At 41.0% G+C, this 18,052-nt stretch overlaps 2 protein-coding genes across 2 annotated transcripts; one reads left to right on the forward strand and one right to left on the reverse strand.

Moving 5' to 3' along the window:
* The first annotated feature begins 1,010 nt into the window (after positions 1–1,010).
* LOC117901601 (serine/threonine-protein kinase meng-po) lies at positions 1,011–16,680 on the forward strand. The gene is made up of 2 exons (XM_034812413.1): positions 1,011–1,640; positions 14,697–16,680. Exons 1-2 carry the CDS (start codon positions 1,628–1,630, stop codon positions 16,052–16,054), a joined length of 1,371 nt encoding a protein of 456 aa, XP_034668304.1. The 5' UTR covers positions 1,011–1,627; the 3' UTR covers positions 16,055–16,680.
* On the reverse strand, positions 3,626–4,579 carry LOC117901602. The gene is made up of 3 exons (XM_034812415.1): positions 4,531–4,579; positions 4,150–4,483; positions 3,626–4,099 (listed from the first exon to the last, which is right to left on the reverse strand). The coding sequence occupies exons 1-3, from the start codon at positions 4,571–4,573 to the stop codon at positions 3,691–3,693; spliced, it is 786 nt and encodes a 261-aa protein (XP_034668306.1). The 5' UTR covers positions 4,574–4,579; the 3' UTR covers positions 3,626–3,690.
* Positions 16,681–18,052: the final 1,372 nt, after the last annotated feature.

Raw genomic sequence — 18,052 nt, forward strand, 5'->3', positions numbered from 1 at the left:
AAATATTTTTGTAACTGAATAAATCTAAAGAGAGAGGATGATCTAAACTCGGACTATAGCCAAAGGTTTGACTCTGTTGGATAGGTACATACATAGATGGAGGAACTTATTACTCAGAACAGTGGGTTAACATTATTTGCTTTGAAAACAAACCTTTTCCTTGTTGACTTGTAGTTGCAAAGAGGATGTTGATGTAAACGATTTGGTGAGAGAGGAGTACACAGAGTGCATAAATATGATTTGTTGGATTGGAGAGTATTACTCGAACGGGATTCAAATAATTTCCGACAAAACAAACCTCGTTTTATATGGCCTGGGCTTTCGTTCGCGTGTAAGGGGAATATTTCTGGGGGATGATGGGTTGTTCCGGAAACAGTACGCAAGACAAACTCGAAGATAATTATTTTTCTCACTGCTTTGTTTTCTTTTGTTTGTTTTTTTTTATTAATTAAATATTTGTTTCCAAAATTTACTTTCTGCTTAATATCTAGAAAAATAATGCCAAAAAGAGCTTTTTCAGAATCTAGATTTTTTATTTTATTCAGAGTTGTGAACTCTCCACCGCTCCGAATAATACTAACCATTTTTCATTATTCTCACACTTTGTCGAATTTCACAGCTTGTTTTTCGTTTGGCATGGATTTCTTGTTTCAGTTTTTTTTTTGTCATGTTATTTCCGTTGAATCCGCTCCTGGAAAGAGAGTAAAAATCCCATGCTTGGATACATTGAACTCAAAGTAAAACGACTTTCAGTAGCGTGCAGCAACGAAAGGGGAGAAAGCTTTTCGTTTCGCACAAGAAGCTTTTCTCCAACATGGAACAAACACATCGCAAAAGAGAGACCGATAACGTGGGACGGGACCCACTGAGAGTAAAAGAGTAGCAAAGCATCAGACAATGAGCGAGCACCCTTCGGTTGGTTTGTCCATGCTCCGACGAAGCCCCCGAAGCAGCAGCCAGCCGAGACCCCAAAGCGATGCAACAAATATAAGAACCGAAGCTGCTGGCGGCAGCGAAAACATTTATAACGGAAAACTCCTGGCGTGTGGACGTGTTTAGACGTGTCGTGGCCTCTGATTTTTGTGTAGCGTCTTTCGCCTGCTCTGCTTGTGTTTTTAGTGTATTATTCAGATTCGTATTATTCTTTCTGCCGAGTGCTGTCCCCCGTATATCACTGCTTGACGCGCACTCCCACCATACGACCACTTAGTATTCCATTCGCGAAACAAAATAAATGAAAATAAAGTCAAGCAAAACAAAAACGAAAACAAAAGATATATCCCCCATTCATCTTGTTTGCCAAATTACGGGTATATTGTAGTTCTAATTGTGAAGGAACCTTGAAATTTTCTACTTACGCTGGAAGTTGCAAAAACAACACAAAAAAACACGCATACAAATTGTCAAGTGACGCTTTTGGACAATTGCAATGTGACTTTCGAAGTGTAAGCGCAGCTTTGTTTTAGTTTTGTTTGCCGAAAAAAGAATCAGAGGAATCAAAGGAATACTATCGTGCCTAAAAGGTTGTATTCTATCGAATACCCTAATACTGAAAGAAGACCAAAGAGGATTGCGAATTGGATTTTGGATTGGATTACTGATCAAAACGAATCAATCAGCAACAGAAATGGGCACTATCGGTGAGTTATTAAACTAAAGTTAATTAATACAAAACAATGCCAAATTCAATCTCCTACTACCCTTAGAAAAGGAAGTTTCTGGCTATCTTTCTTCTACGAAAATTCTAAATCGTATTTAATTTCTGGAATTTAGTTTATTTGAAATTTCCTGGAAGTTAGTCTCTTCTTTTGTAGTAGTTGCTGAAACTAGTTTTCCCATTTCCTTGAAAAGTCCTTTCATTATTCTACATTCATTCTACCTTCCATCCCTTGTCATATGCACATTTTTTGCCGAAATGCCCATCTAATTGCTTTTCTTCTGTCAATTGAAATTTGCTGGAAATTTCCATGCAATCGTTAGTCCCTCTCCTTCGTAGCTCCATCCTCAAACAAGAGTATCATTCACTTGTTCCTAGAACTGTTTGTTTCATTTCCGAGAATATTCTACCACCTCCAATTCGTTATTCGATCATTTCCACGTGCAGTAGTGCTTTGAACCCATTGCATTGGTCATTCATTCTCCCCCAGCGACTATCCTTTTGAGTACCATCGAATAGTTCCTTGAACTGCTTATCTCATTCCTCACAACCCATTTTGTTATGCGACTCAAAGTGTAGTTGCACAATTTCCTCCCATTCTTTGATTACATGTCAACCAATCCCATAATCTATTGTTAGTTCTCTCTTTCTCTCTCTGGGCAACACCCTACACGGGGTCCAACCCAACAGTTACATGAATAATCCCTTTTTGAAAAACTCAAGCGAAACTGTCGGGATTCCTTACAATTACAACCGAATGTGGGAGCGGAGCGGGACCCTGCCACTCTTGCTGGGCTGGGCTCCTGCTGTTCGTTGTGCTGCTTGCTTTTCAATTATCCTGCCTAAAAATAGACCCTCACGCACAAAGCCGGCGAAAGAGCAATCAACCCACGTTTGGGGAGGGGGGCGGAATCGCGGGGCTCTTGGACTGCTTTTCAACACCATCCCAAAAATACTCGTAAAATACGAAGAGAAAATCTAGCGACAAATGACAACGACGTCATTATCATAAACATGGTCTGGTCTACTCGGCTGTTGGGTCTGCACGTCGGGTCGTGTCGTCTCGTCTCTTGTGGGCCTGGCCGCTAAAATACTACGAATTTTATTTATCCAAAATGTATAAAATAAATAATATGCCACCGAACAAATGGGGCTGAGACAGCGGAGGGGCTGCGGATTGGGGATAGACCCTAAAACTCATAATCGAATGACGCACGAGATTCTGATTTCTCTCTATAAAGTATGTATGTATGTATGTATGTACGTGCGGATATAAGTATATAATATAGATGGATCATCCACCCATTGTAGGCCAGTCATCAGGCTGTTTTGTTTGTCCAGCTATCCAGTGGTATCCTTGAACATGCCGGTGTCCTTTTAGGTGCGCCCGGACTTGGTTAAATCCGCCCACGGTCCCTGCGACAAAGCAGTAGTCCCTGACAGTGTTACAGCTACAAATGCGCTTTGATTGCCATCTCAGTTGGGGGGCTAGAGAGTCGGGGATGTAGTACTTGTGCCTCAATGGGTTCATTGTGTGCCACACGACACGACACGACAGTTGCATACACAAGTGGCAGTCAGCCAGTCAGCCACCTTGCTGGGCAGTGCAGGATCTGTTTGTGCCATTTTGTGTGTGGGTTGTATCGTGATATGTTGGTGGTGGTAGGGTCCGCATTAAACACGCTTGACATGCTGCTCAATGTTGAAACATCATCAAAGGACATTTCTCTTTTCATGACACGGCGTCAGCAAAAAGTTCATAGTTGAATATAACCATTGATATTATCGTACAAAGTGACACACTGTCTTTATGAATTCAACATTTCACAAAGTCCTTCCAGGCACTAGAAGATTATTATTTCAAAAAAGGTTAATCTTTGAACAAACACAGATGGGAAACAAAGGATTCTGCATTAGCCTCAAGTTAATATAATTGCCCAAATAAATGATAATAAAAATGTGTTTGCATTAATGTTGATTAGCCACTAGATTTTACTTTAATGATTCGTATAATGAGTGCATTAGGACTGTGATTAGATGCGGCTAACATACTTCAAATTTTCAATATTGTGATGGGTGCACTTCAGTTTCTCGATGGGGCAAGTCGGCTCCTTGTGGAAACACTTGCAGTAGACGAAGCGCTCCATTAAATGCTCCTCGAACTCTTCCGGTTGGGCCTCGGTCTTTAGCAGCTCCCGATACTCCTCGACGCTCTCCAGATTCAAGGGATCCAGTTGGTGCATGTAGCACTTGAGTTTGAGCACTGTGGCATGGAAATAGTTGAATATATCAACGGCCATTACTTTGTGATGCTGTATGGAACGATGATGCTGATCGCCCATGATAAGTGGCGTCTCCAGGGTCTTGTTCAGCCGATTGTAGGCCGCATAAAACTTCTTGCAGTACGTGTCCAGCTCCATCACCGACTGCTTCATTTTGTTGCTGTCAATTATCTCTATAAGAATGGATTGGTAAGTTAGGACAAGACTTACTTGGAAGCACGTAGGACTTCTAGCTTTTCCTCGTACTCATTGACAAGCGCCTCCTCCGTGGAGAGAGTGTAGACCTCGGGATAGCGACAGCCAATGACACAACTAATCAGGATAAGGTATCTCTGCGTCAGAAGCCACACTCTCTCGATGAGGATCTTCTGGGCCTCCAGTTCGCACAGATACAGTTTGTAGTATTCGCGATACTTGGTCTCCAGATCAACCAGCAGTCCCAGCACTTCTGCCTCTGTCTCGTAGTGAGCCTGCAGTAGCGGCGTCAAATGGGGCTCCTCCTCGGTGATTAAGGATCCCTCCATTTCGTGTTGCTTCTGTTGCTCTGTCATTATTTTTTTAGCATTCTAGTACAAGTTTTTCAACGCTTACTGTTCGAGGGGTGCCCATCAAATTGAATTCCCATTTCTTTCATCAAATAGATAATTTGACTTTGAGGCTAAGCTAATTTGTTTGGCATGGGAAACCCCAATCCAATATTGATTAAAGATCTCTTTCTGCTTAATAAAAATCAGATGGGAATCAATTGCTACTTACGCAATATTAATTTTTCACAGAAATCGATTTAAAATAGATTTGTCTACCAGCAAAAATATATCTATCTGAATCTATCTAAATACGTCATGTACGACGATATGTACAAAGGAAATCGGCATCGAATCTGATGAATGTTGAGCATGTGATGTCCAAATAAAAATATACAAAATATAATATTAATATGTGGCTGTTGGGATGGGATGCGGGGAACGTCGGAACCATCCAAAGTTCATTGAAGCATTGGAAAAGATGCTTTGATTGATTCCCAATTTCGAACGTTTTCTTTCGTTATTCGGATGCATCGAAATCGGACTTTAAATTGCCTAAAATTTGTATCTGTCGATGAGGATGATACTCTCTTTTTCTGCTCTGCTCTCCCAATATACTTATACATCTGTGTATATTCCCATAATAAATATCTTTTTTTAAATGCGTAATTTTGTTGTTGTATTGGGCAACCGACGCGCCGCATCATTAATGAAGTGCGAAGCCAATTGCCGCCTTCAACAATTTCCACCAAGACCAGACAGACAGTGAATACACTCATATTTATTCAGATATGCAGATGTTTACGTACATATACGTTTCGCACAGAAATTTATATATACATTTACGGGTATAGTAAAGGGGCGAAATTTGAACCGCGGGCACGTCAAGCCTCATAGCAAACATTACGGATCGGTGATTGCGGAATGCTCCTACTCATCCTTCAATATTTCTCAAATAAACAAAAGAGAACGTATGTAGGATGTATGTGTGAGGAGGTATATATTGTTTGTACAAATATTAAATATGCGCCTCAGTAATAACAATAATAATTTGTATTGTATGTATTTAAAAAAGCAAAAATCAATGAATGCATGCGGTGGTTGTGTCACGAGTGTGAACAGGAAGTATTCGTACTCCTAAAAGTGCCCTTGAATAAATTCTAGGAAAAATATGTACACGAAAGGCAATACCTTTTGGAGAAATGGGGAAAATTTTGATTGTTGAAATTTGTTGGGGGAAACAAAGTGTTTTTCATTACAATTTTCCTTACAATTGAAATGGTTCATACTTATGAGCTTCCATTAACATCACTTAACGCTTCTCCATGCAGCTTTCCAATCTCATAATTGTTTCTTCTCACAAAAGAAGACCACAAAAACTTTCAAAAGAAAATACAAATTTTGAAAAAAAAGAAAAAAACAAGCCATGGCAACGCACATTTTGCACACACATACATATGTACATACAGAACCATTTTGGAGGGGGTATCAGTTTGTTTATGATTTTCTTAAATTTTTAATTGCCAAAGCGGTGCGGCACACGCGTCGTATGTGCGATGTCTTCTACGGTGTAATCTGTTTAGGTTATTTTGGACAGCCACCGAGTGTTTGTTGCGGGGCCCTCAAGATGTTTTCGCTCAACACCGACCGGCTAATGGGTACTCGTAGACCATCCCATTCCATCTTTCTCTTGCCTCCTTTTAACCGATTCCTCTCTGTCCGTCTGGCAGTCTTTCTGTGTATGTCCGTCTGTCTGTCTCTTTGTCTCTGCGTGTAAGTTGTTTTCAATTGTGCGGCTTTCGTTGATGCATTTTATGTAATTAATTCTCTTGAATTATGGCGAACAAAAATGCTGTTTGATAGTGTTGGGGCCACCAGATTTATGGGAAGGTGCAATGAACCTCTCGAGGCAGATACTCGTAATTGCATATGGCAGCGCCCGAGCAAATATAATCATTAGTTATCTTAATTATTTATGCATGAGTATTACGGGGAATGGCAATTAAAGTGGTTCAGAAATATCCCTTAAAACAGGCAAGCGTCTACGCTTGTCTGGCCCTTGACCTTTACCTTCAATTGTACTCATTTATCATCGAAAGTTCCACTTGAAGTCCAATTATCACTGGACAGTCGAGACCACAAAAAAAAAAAAACACTTCTCTCCTCTCCAAATGCAATAAAATAGAGATAATCAAAGCCATAGAGCCCCTGTCAAAACGAATCATTTTCAGTTAGCCGTAAAAATGGGATTTATGCTAATTTGCTTTTTATGACCAAAGTACACAAATAAACGAAATAAAAGAAGAAAATGTCTCAGAAATAAACTGCGACAAGAAGAAGACGCACGCTGTCGTGGGAATAAACAGAACTTTTCATTTTCATTTTTCATAAATAATATAACTAAGTGCCGCTGCAAATATGAGAACAGTTGACACAATGGCCGGTATGGTAGGTGGTTGAGTGGGAAACTAAAAGAACAAATGAAGGAATCCAGTATCCTACTCCTCTCCTACTCAATGGACACCCTGGGCTTCTCTTCTACAACAATTTAGATTGCCGAATGTGGTAAGCACCAGTGGTTTTTGGGGCTTGTTTCATTTTGGTTTCTTCTCTTCTGTCGCATTCGAGCATTCTGCCCGCCGCTTCTTTCGCTTTCTACGCGTTGATCCGTGGGACAAGGTCGTGCCGTCGCCTGTCGCAGTGAGAAATATTATGGCTAACCAAAAGATAAAATATATAAGTATCAGAGATTTGGGTATATATTCGTACACGTATGTATATGTATGCATACCCCCACAGATGTCTGCGACTGCACACAGGTTTTGACCAACTGTTTGGGTGTACGGACGGGGTCGCCTGCTGTGCGTTTTGTGACGCGCTTTTTGCCATTGACACGCAATAAAAATATGGTACTTAAATATTGTAAAATCTTATAATGAGCACAAACTTGAAAATATATGCCGTCTTAATTGGTTTAACCCTCTCTGGCCTAACGATTGCAAAGAATTGGGGGCACACATCAATGTTAGATGTTTGCTTGGTGTTACTGCTGCTGTATTTTGTGTGTTTATATTGAGTGTGCATAGGAGTTACAAGTTTCTTGAGTTTAGTTCCCTTCAGGCATTTTACATAATTAGCACAGAGATTAGAACAGCTGGGATAGAGATTAGGTACTATTCTACCAGCTCGTACTCGAACCAAGGGACAGGAGTGAATCTTCCTCGGACTGCTGTTATTTTTGTTTTTTACCTCTTTTGAAAACGCCTGTAGGAGATATTCATTTGTACATACATAGTAAATTATTGCCTTAAAAATTATGATATTTTAGACTGTCAAATTAATAGTAGATGCTTACTACATTTTTTTTTATATTTTTTTTTGAGCCGTCTTTTATCTTTTATTTAAGATCTGTCTTTTTTGCAGACAATTATTTAATTTCCTCTCTGGGTACTTGGCAATCTTATTTCAGTTATCATTATTAGCAATTATCATTACTATCATTTGAACCGCTGACGTTTGTTCGGTTCGGTTGTGGCAGCCAGAAGAGAACTGAACGCTCAGCACCATGGCTTGTGCCGTTTACTAAATAGTAACTAATATTACTCTGAAATATTGAGAAAGCCGAAATTGTGTAGCCTTGAGACCACTTAAACTTACTTTGTTCCACTAAAATGAGGATCTATTTACAGTTAACATAGACATAATCTCTACAACCAGCTTCCATGCCATACCATACCTTTTGCCTTGTATATATTTTGTATATTTTGTATATATATAGTTGGCATAAAAGAGAAAGTCGGATATGGGAAGCCAAACATACTGTATGGATGGATGAGAAAGAGAAAGCCAGAAGGCAGAATGCGTGGGCCACGACACTGGCTGCTCTTCGCATCTCCTCCTATGCGAGAGTATTCCTGTCCGATTTTATTTTAATATTTGCATATATCCCCATCCCCAACACGTGTAATGTATATAAGTGTGTATGCGAGTTCGGCTGTGTGTAGTATTTAATAAATTATTAATTTTTGCTACGCTTTAGCTGCCTCAAACATCACATGAATCTGATGTCTATATAGTCGTCGTATAGCCAATAAATGTTTACTATGCAAACGGCAGTCTCTCAGTCTCTATCTCCTTCTGATCGTGCCTAAAATTTTTTGATTAAACACTCATATTATTTGTTTAATTAATGTACCTTTTACTTTGCTCTCTTTAACCCAAAAACGATTTGATCATTGTTAATTTTTGAAACAATAATGGAAAAATCCATATAGAAGTGTCTCCTATTGATAAAGACTCTTTGCCCATGACAATTGTTTGAGCAAAGCTCCGGTTTTAACCGGTTTGTCTAGACTCTGTCTTTTTTTTTTTGCTCTTTGTTTATACTCGATACACGTGATGATGATGTTCCCATTGAGTTTTCTTTTGAATTGTTTTGTTTTTTTGTCTCCACCCTCGTCTGGCAGCCTGGGCAGAGTTCTCTATAGTGTTTTCCCTTTCATTCTCTGTGGTTTTGCTTTTGTTTTTTGTCTCAGTGGCATGGAAATGGAAAGTAAAATCAGTTCTTTCTAGGTCACCTGCAGACACTTTTCGACTTCCTGCTTAAACTGCAATTCGCGCTTCCCTTCGATAAACAACTCAAATGGCACACAATAAATCACAATCCAAGTATCTATCTATTCAAATCGAAAATGAACCAATTTCCATATCCGTTTCCTTTGTGGGGAGGGGGAACAATTGATTATTTCACTCATCGGAACTTCAAGTTGACGTCAGGTGCCCCATACCAGACGTTTTCAATGCAAATATTATTATTAGCGTTACTTACAATTATTTACGAGCATTCAGAATGTTCCGTTCTGAGAAATACAAGCTCGTAATATCCCCAAGAGACGAAGGAAATTAAGCAGCAATTTTAGGCGAAATGTTTGGTGGAACTTATTTATTTTCACGGTAAATACTCGTACTGAGGTACCACTTAATTTATGGACTGCTCTATCGGACATTGTCTTACCTTCTGGCCGTGTTTCGTGTGGGAGAACTATATTATTCGATATTATTTATAGGGTCTCTCTGCATTGGCCATATCTCATATTTAAGCATTTTCCCAGCCCCACTTACAACATTCTTCCACCACCTTCATTATCATCAGCTCGGTTAAGTTTGATAAATGATTTGACGTAGGCACTCGCCTTGACCTTACCTTGAAATTTGTCAGCTACATGAAAACGTCTTCCTTTTTTTTTACACGACAGTCCCATTTTTCCACACACTCATTTTCCATTTTCCTCTTCGCGTAATTACAAATTTGTCGGCTATAGGGGAGGCTATTTATAAGAATTTATTTACACAAATAAAAATATGTACGAGTATATATCATACGCTTAGCAAAGCTCGCAAAGCAAATTAAATATATCGTAAAGGCGGAACTATTTAAATAATTTATGGAAATGGTGGCGTGGGCGACCACTTTTGCCACTCACTGTGCAACGGGTGTAATCACGGGCTAACTCGTAGAGCGTGTTATGCATATCCACTCTCAGAGAATATACAATTCGAGTAAAGCTGCCACAGGAACTGCTAGTATATCTTTCTTAGCCCTGACCTGACACTCTGTCCGTCAAGCGGCACTCAGGAGAAGGACTCAGGTCTTATAGAGTGTGCTCTTCCATGCCTACCTGTATGAGTACAACCACTTGTGCGTATATCCTTCACCTCGTCATCTACTGTACCTCTACTCGTGATGGTCATGTGCGCAGTTTTCCAAAGAGCAGCTGTCCCTCGCTGTTGGTTGGTTGCTTGTTGGTTTGTTCTTTTGCTCCTAGAGTGCTGCCATATATCAATAAATCGTAGACAGAAGGCGGGGGCGGGTACACGCCCTCTTTTGCTAAAAATATTTACTCTTTTGGCTACAGATAGCGAGAGAGATTGAGAGAGAGAAGGCAAATTAAGCCAAATTTAACGAGTTTTATAAAATATATATTTATTTTTAATTTATTTTTTCTTTTTTTTACGCTATAAAAAAATCATACGCACACGTATGCAAGCTCTAAACAAAAAGAAAAAGAGTCTCTTAATATTTATTTATTTAATATTTGCTTTTGTTTTTATTTCTTTCTGTTTATTTTCGTTGTTTTGTTGGTAGTCTTTTGCCTTTCTTTGTGGGCGCAGCGGAAATTTTGTTTTAAGTCGTTAATTTTTATTGAATTGTTGTATAATAAGTATGCCGATGCTGTTTTGCTTTTCCGTTTCAACAAGTTTTCCTCTTCAACAACCACCCACCGAATGAGTAATTAACAGAAAATGTTGCAAAAGTCTTTGTCAGGGAGCGGCAGGGGAGGAAATAATAAGATAATATATTAATAGAAATAAATGTAGTTATCCATCATTAATGCGCCTATAATTGTTCATGCTAATATCTTATTTCTTCAGTGTACTCCATGATTGTGAGAGAAATTAAACGGGAAGCATCAAATTGGAAACATTAAAATAACACCCTCCATAGTAGATGTTAATGGCTTTCGATTTCCCGAGATTATTGTATATTCTGTGTAGGTTTGACCTTTTTCTAAGACCTTCTCTCAATGTTTTCCATCCTTGATCAAGAAAACAGGCAATTCTCAAAGCATTTCCTATTGTAAACACTTGCAAAATCCTCCACTTTGAAAACAATGAGTGTGAATTTTTATATATCGACTGTTGAAATCTTTACCCATATAGCATACATCCGAATGTATCGCGGAAAACTGTTGCCTTTTCCGTGTAATAGAAAAATCAACAAATAGCCCGAAGAAAACACACAATTTTTGTAATTTTTAACAAAACTTTCTTGACCCAAATTCGTGTGTGTGTGCTTTTTTCTGTAAACAATTAAAGCAAATCTGAATAACGATTTTACAAGTGCAAGTACAAAGTACTCAATACCCGGAAAGATGAAGAAATTAAATATAAATTAAATGTATTTTTCATGGTAAATGGAAATGAGGAGCAATTCAGAGCAGAGCAGCACATTGTCGTAGGTCTGCGCATGCCAGTCTCTTGGGCTCTTTCGAGAGTTGATGTAGGTCTGGGAAAACGAACTTAAGTTTCCCTTTCCGATGAAGGCATTAAGTGAACAAGATTCCCCCAGATTGAGCAATCAATTCGAATCAATTGTTTTCGAGTTGCGGCAGCAGCAGCAGGGGGAGGGCGCACTACTACCAAGTGTTTGGGGCTAGACATGGCGCTGTCCGGCATTGTCCGGTCGATGGTCTCTGGTTCTCCGGGTCTCCGATTCCCGGGCCATTCATCATCATCCACCGTAGAGACTCTGCTCTGGCTGCTGTGCTGCTGTTCTAAAAGTGTTTCTCATTTTATTTTGTAATAATACAAAACTTACAATTGGTCAGAGACGCCGACGGGGCTGGTTCAGCCTCAGACGCAGCCTCGATGGCCTATAGATACAAATGTATCTGTATCTCCATGTGTGTGCGTTTGTGTATGGCTATAACTGTGCGCTTGTACGAGTATGTGGCACGCCGACCGACAACGACTTGTCCATTGACGTCAGCAATGCCCCCAAAGTCGCGCACACTGTCGGGCGGGTTGCCAAGCAGGCGGGGAATCGGGACACGACTCTTGTTGTTGTTGTTGGAGACCAGGGCGACAATCAGGGGCAGGGGCATGCGGCATTTGTCCGGGGAAAGGAGGAGGGGACTAACCGAACTGTGAGAACCGAAACGTACATTTTGGCAGTCACTCATATGAGTGTTGGAGACCTGATGCTGATTTCCCCCACCTGATGCCCGGTTTCCCTCGTTCTGGATTTGTTTCTACAGAGCAGGGGTATATTGATTCTGTGGATCGAATCAATCATTGCAATGAAATATTTGACCAAATGGAGAATATCGAAGGAGAATATCCCCATTCCAGACAGAAAATTATGGATAAAAGTACTGATTTACTCAAATATTAATTTCCTTAAGTGAATTCCTTATTCCTAATGTTGTCCAGGGTATCCTCCAGTCGAGCATTCTCTGTCCCTTCAACGTTCATCTGTCGCAAGAATTTCATTTTGCCATTGGCTGGCAGGTCGATGGTTCTCCTGGCGCCTTCTCTTTGTTGCATTTGCATTTCACAGTCTGCCAAAGCCACATATCTGCTACTCGTACAGCTAATGTCTGACTAGCCCCGTGTGTGTGTGGATTGTTTATTTTGACCCACTGTTTATACGAGACTGACTCCCTGCGGTCGGATAGATGATTTCCACGGAAATTCTGGCTTCCTTCTATATTTAGAGCTGCAGAAAATGCATCCCATCCCATCTCATCTCTCCGGCGAATGCCGACGACTGCCTGCCTGACCCTTTTTGGCTCATTTGTGATTTTTGGCTATTTCGGGCATGCAAAGTGTTTTGCTGCGGATCGACGAAAGAAATTATTAAGATGAAATGGCCATAACGAATGCGAGTACTCGAATCGTTTGAATCGAGTGTAGCAGCAGCAGCAACAGCAGCAGCGACGACAGCAGAGAAATGGCCACTGCGAAGAAAGTGAAAGTTTGATTTATGGTCACACGCAGTCCTCTCTGACTTTTGTATCTCTGTTGATGATTTTTAATGGTATATAATTAGTTTTCGCCCCTTTTTTCGCTCATTTATTAGGGATCTCTCTGTGTGGATGCCACCTCTGGCCCCGAGCCAATCAATTCTGGAACGGAAATAGAAATTAGACAAGAAAACGAAAGAAAATGAACCATCCAAACAGCCTAGAAGAAGCGTCTTTGACTTGTTGCCGCTTGTCCTTTTCCTCAAACTTACGCGAAATTATTTTCTTTTTGGGCAGTTTTTTGAGGGGTTAATGAGCTGTAAGATTTTTGACACTTTGCATTTTCTCTCACGATCATTATATCTAATATTATTCTCTCCAAGTCTTCCAACACCATCTAGATATTTCTCATACCGTTATGAGAGACACTCATAAATTAGTTGAATTGCATTTCTCGCATGCCTCAGTGGCAAATATTATCCGGCCTGCCTTTACCAGTAATTTGTCTAAAACAAAAATATTTTTCAATATATGCAATTTGGATCCCATCTTCACCCCTGCCTGCATCTCCGCCTTCCACCTTCTCCTCCTCCATCCGCAGTTGACACTTTATGAAATACGATTTTGATCGCTAAGCAGAACATATAATTTAACGTCAAAAGCGATTCGCGGTAAAATTGTGAGAACATCGAGCGAAAATCACATCACGCCCTATAAATGTTTTGCTCTGCAAAGCAGAGCGCGTTGATTTTAATTTGGTTTTAGCTGCGATTTTCCAGCTAACGCATTCTCGTATACAATATAGATTCTGTCTGTCTATCTGTCTGTCTGTCCAGTGTCCCATTCGGCGGCAAATCAAATGATTTCTCTTACCATTTTCCTGGCTATGCTATAAATGAAATCAAACGCGGGGCGAATGGAAGGGGCGCTGGTGCTGTCAATGGCACTACGCAGATTGTGGATTCCAAAAATCGCAGCAGCAGCAACAGCAACAGCAGCAGCAGTCACAATCTGTGACTAACTGCTGACGTCTTTTGCCTGTGTGGCCTGTGGCCCATATATAACTCAGAGACCCCCTGTACCCAGTATCTATCTTCACACATATATCTTCCATGGCTGATCTAAGATCTACGCAAATTCTGCACTAACTTTGTCACAGACAATTTGGCGACAACCATCGTCTATTTCTTTATGTCTGTCTTTCTGTCCATGTCTTGGGCGTGGGCGTGCTTGCCCCATAAGAGGCAGACGGAGGGGAGGGCGGTCTGTAAGCGCTTTTCTATGTCCGTTCTTGTATGATAAATTAATAATTCGCAATGTGGAACACAAAACATAAAAAGCAGCACATCAAACGTTGATTATAAATCATAAGGAACAACACAAAAATATTTCCAATTAATGCCACACTCGAAGTGCCGTGCCACAGCAGCGGCAAGATGTTGAGTTTGTTGGGTGAGAATTTCTGTTGCCAAGGATAGGGTCAAGGCAGAGGTAGACAGGAAAATGTGTTTCTGATTGTGGCCAAAGGTCAAGTTTAATCATTTTGAGAATGGCAAACAAAAAGGAAGGTTAAACGGAATGTTTTCTTGTCCTTGAAGGGAACTTGAACCTGTACCTTGGAGAGAGAACTTTGAGGGAATAATAAACTCTTTATTATGTTTAAAATCAACTTAATTCTAATCATCAGTATTTTCTCTATCTCTTGCAGAGAAACGTTCATTTTCCTTCCGCCTGCGCCGCTCCTTTGGCGATGGTGGCAGCACCAATAGTCGCAACAGCAACAACAACAGCAGCACCTGCACCAATCACAACAACCAGAAGCGTTGCAGCACTCCCTTGACACCCACCAGCACAAGCACGGGACGCCTGGAGGTGCCCGGAGCGGCATCCGTGAGCCGTCGGAGCAGCATCTACAAGAAGCCGGACAAGAATGATGGCGGACAGATTCATATGATACCGGATGTGGACTTGCCGCTGATGACATTCGCCGATCAGTACAACATTGAGAAGACACTGGCGGAGGGATGTTTTGCGAAGATTCTGCTGTGCCGGCATAGGCCCACCAATACGCTGGTGGCCCTGAAGGCAGTGCATGCAGAGCTCACCACGATCAAGGAGTTCCAGAAGGAGTTCCACTACAACTACGAGTTGTCGCACCATCACCACATCCTGAGCGCCTACGCGGTGGCCTTCCAGACCATGGACTACTACGTCTTTGCGATGGAGCATGCACCGTACGGGGATCTAGCCTCGAACATTGGACCCAATGGCCTGCATGAGAATGCCTGCAAATTGATATCCGAGCAGTTGAGCTCGGCCCTAGGCTTCATGCACTCGAAGAATCTGGTGCATCGGGATCTGAAGATCGAGAATATTTTGGTGTTTACGCCGGACTTTACCCGGGTGAAGCTGTGCGACTTTGGGGCCACCACCAAGAAGGGTCTGCTGGTGCACAAGGTGAAGCACACGTGGACCAGCTGTGTGCCGCCGGAGCAGCTGGAGCTGATCAAGAACGAGCGCTTTCAGTGCCTGCCCATCAGCGACTCCTGGCAGTTTGGCATCTTGCTGTACAACATCCTCACGGGCAATCCGCCATGGCAGTCCGCGGACTGGGTCAAGGATCAGTCTTATGCCAACTTCATGAAGTACGAACAGCGCAAGACGACCAAAGTCCCTGACAGTTTCCGACGGTTTTCGCCCCGTCTGATGCGCTGCTTCCGCAAGTATCTCAGCCACGACCCAGAGGATCGCTGCAAGATCACCGAGGTGACCAAGTACATGAAGGATCGCTGGGTTGAGTGCCGCATCTCCACCTCCAAGTCGGCCACCCTCATCTCGCCCACCCACCACGACCAGGACTCGTGCATCTATCTGAACCAGCGCGAGGGCCGACTCTCTGGCGATGAGAACAAACTGAGATTCAAGCGCATGATGTCCAGCTATGGCCTGGACATACCCATCGATCCGACCATGGTGCGACGGCGAGTCTGGGACTGGCTATCCACATGTGATGCCAGTTTTGATCCAGATGTCGAGAGCTTGCATGGCCTGGATACGATGCATTAGAGAGAGATTCTCGATAATATCATCCTCTGCGGAACTGTTTGAATTTGTAGGTCTATGAGATCATATTTGATAAAACCAAAACCATATTTATAAATGTTAGAGAAAATTGTCTATAGGTATTTAATTTAGTGAGAATTAATGTCAGGTTAAGTAAACCCAGCACAAAAAAAAAAAAAAAAAAAAACACGTCAACGGATTACTTTCCACTAGTGTTACCTTTCTAGTCTTCCGCCACGATGATTTTCTTCGATATATATGTATGTATATACTATACATAATGTGTGATTTACGCGTTACTTACTTTATATATACGATACATATACAGATACGGTACGATACCAACTAATGCAATTATCTAGAATCTAAAATTTATATATGCATATATATGTATACATACTCCGATATTTGTAGAGAACAATTAAGGGATGACCAATTACTAGACACTTAAGATTTGTTGTATATTTTTGTAGTAGATAATCTTAATGTCTATCTTTAATCTGTAACCATAGTCCTTCTATGTGTATCTCCTATAAATCTTTGTGTGTATATATTCTCCTTCGATTGCATACGACTTTTACTATAAAGTTTATTGATATTGATATCCTATGTATACCATATACCATAAAGAAATATAATAGAACCCCAAACTGAGTTTCCATGAAAGTTTGCAGAGTATTGCTAAAGCTAAAATATCTTTGCAGGTCCACAGGTCCAGTTCCAGATGATCTCATTAAACATTTTGGCAAACGGATTTCATCTAAACAAAATTTTCATAATCATCATAAAAGTTCATCATGAAAATATTCGGTGGTTCGCGGGGGAAACATACAAACTAATCGGTAAATATTTATTATTTAAATTTTAATTATTTATTGTTGTTTGGATACTGGTGGTGGCCTTTGCAGCAAATCGGATTAGTCTTTGGCTAATTACTTTCGAAGGCATTTCGAAGGTCGTCGCCATTGTTGACTTTGAAAAGCAGTGCGCGGTCAGGGTGTGGTTTCCCAAGGGGGTTTACTCGGTCGCTGGAGAAGAATACCCACCCAAAACATATCGGACAGGATGTGACGCCTCGGTTCGTAATAAACAAACAGGCACATATCCCGCTCAGGTTCATTCAACAATAGGTGCTGGGGTTGTCTTTTGTTTGGTTTGTGGGTGGACCCGGACACATTGTTTGCATTAGGCGCCTGTCTCGTCTTCTTCTTGTCATTGGCATTAACGTGCATGGATATCATCCCAATGGAATCTATGGCCCCTTTGAATCTGATCAATATGCCAACTGATTGATTAATCGTATCGGAGTAACCTGTAATTAAGTTAAACGCTTGAGGGGTCAGTGGCGTTTCACCTTGACTTTGTTTGATAGAAGACAACAGCAGACTCGGGGCAACTTTTTATGAGGCGCATGCCAGCACTTAAAAGTATTTAATGCCCCCCCTCCGGTAGGGGACTTTAATATTGGCTAGACGTGAAATGTGAATGGGGTTTGCTAGGGATTGGACTTGCAAATACTTTGGAAATTGGAGAAAACTATTGCCGGATAAGCAGGAGAAACAATGTGTTGCTGGCAATCCTTACCCAAAATAGTGCTGGATTGATTCACGATCGAAAACTATCACAAATTTAATCGTGTGCAAATTATTGAAATATAAAACAAATTTATGTGATTGTCTCAAGGGTATTCCTCTTGCCTCCACCAGTATTTATGTGTATCTGCACAGCAGGAGGAAAAGAATCCAACGAATAGATTGGATGATCATAAATTATATGGTGGGCCATGTGATCTGCATATTTCCATGCCACGCGCATCGAAGCCGTGAACCAAATCTGATTTGCCTGGCCAAGAACACAGCGCATAATGCAGTTAGTTCAAAGCAAACAAAAGTCTAGGACAAGCCGATCGTTCGCTTATGGATCAATAAATATACAATTTATCTCATTTAATTAGTTGCTATTGGTGTAAAACTGAACGGAATATCAAAACATGTTGTGCCG

This window comes from Drosophila subobscura, chromosome U, assembly GCF_008121235.1.
Source record: "Drosophila subobscura isolate 14011-0131.10 chromosome U, UCBerk_Dsub_1.0, whole genome shotgun sequence".
In the NCBI taxonomy this organism is placed as follows: Eukaryota; Metazoa; Arthropoda; class Insecta; order Diptera; family Drosophilidae; genus Drosophila; species Drosophila subobscura.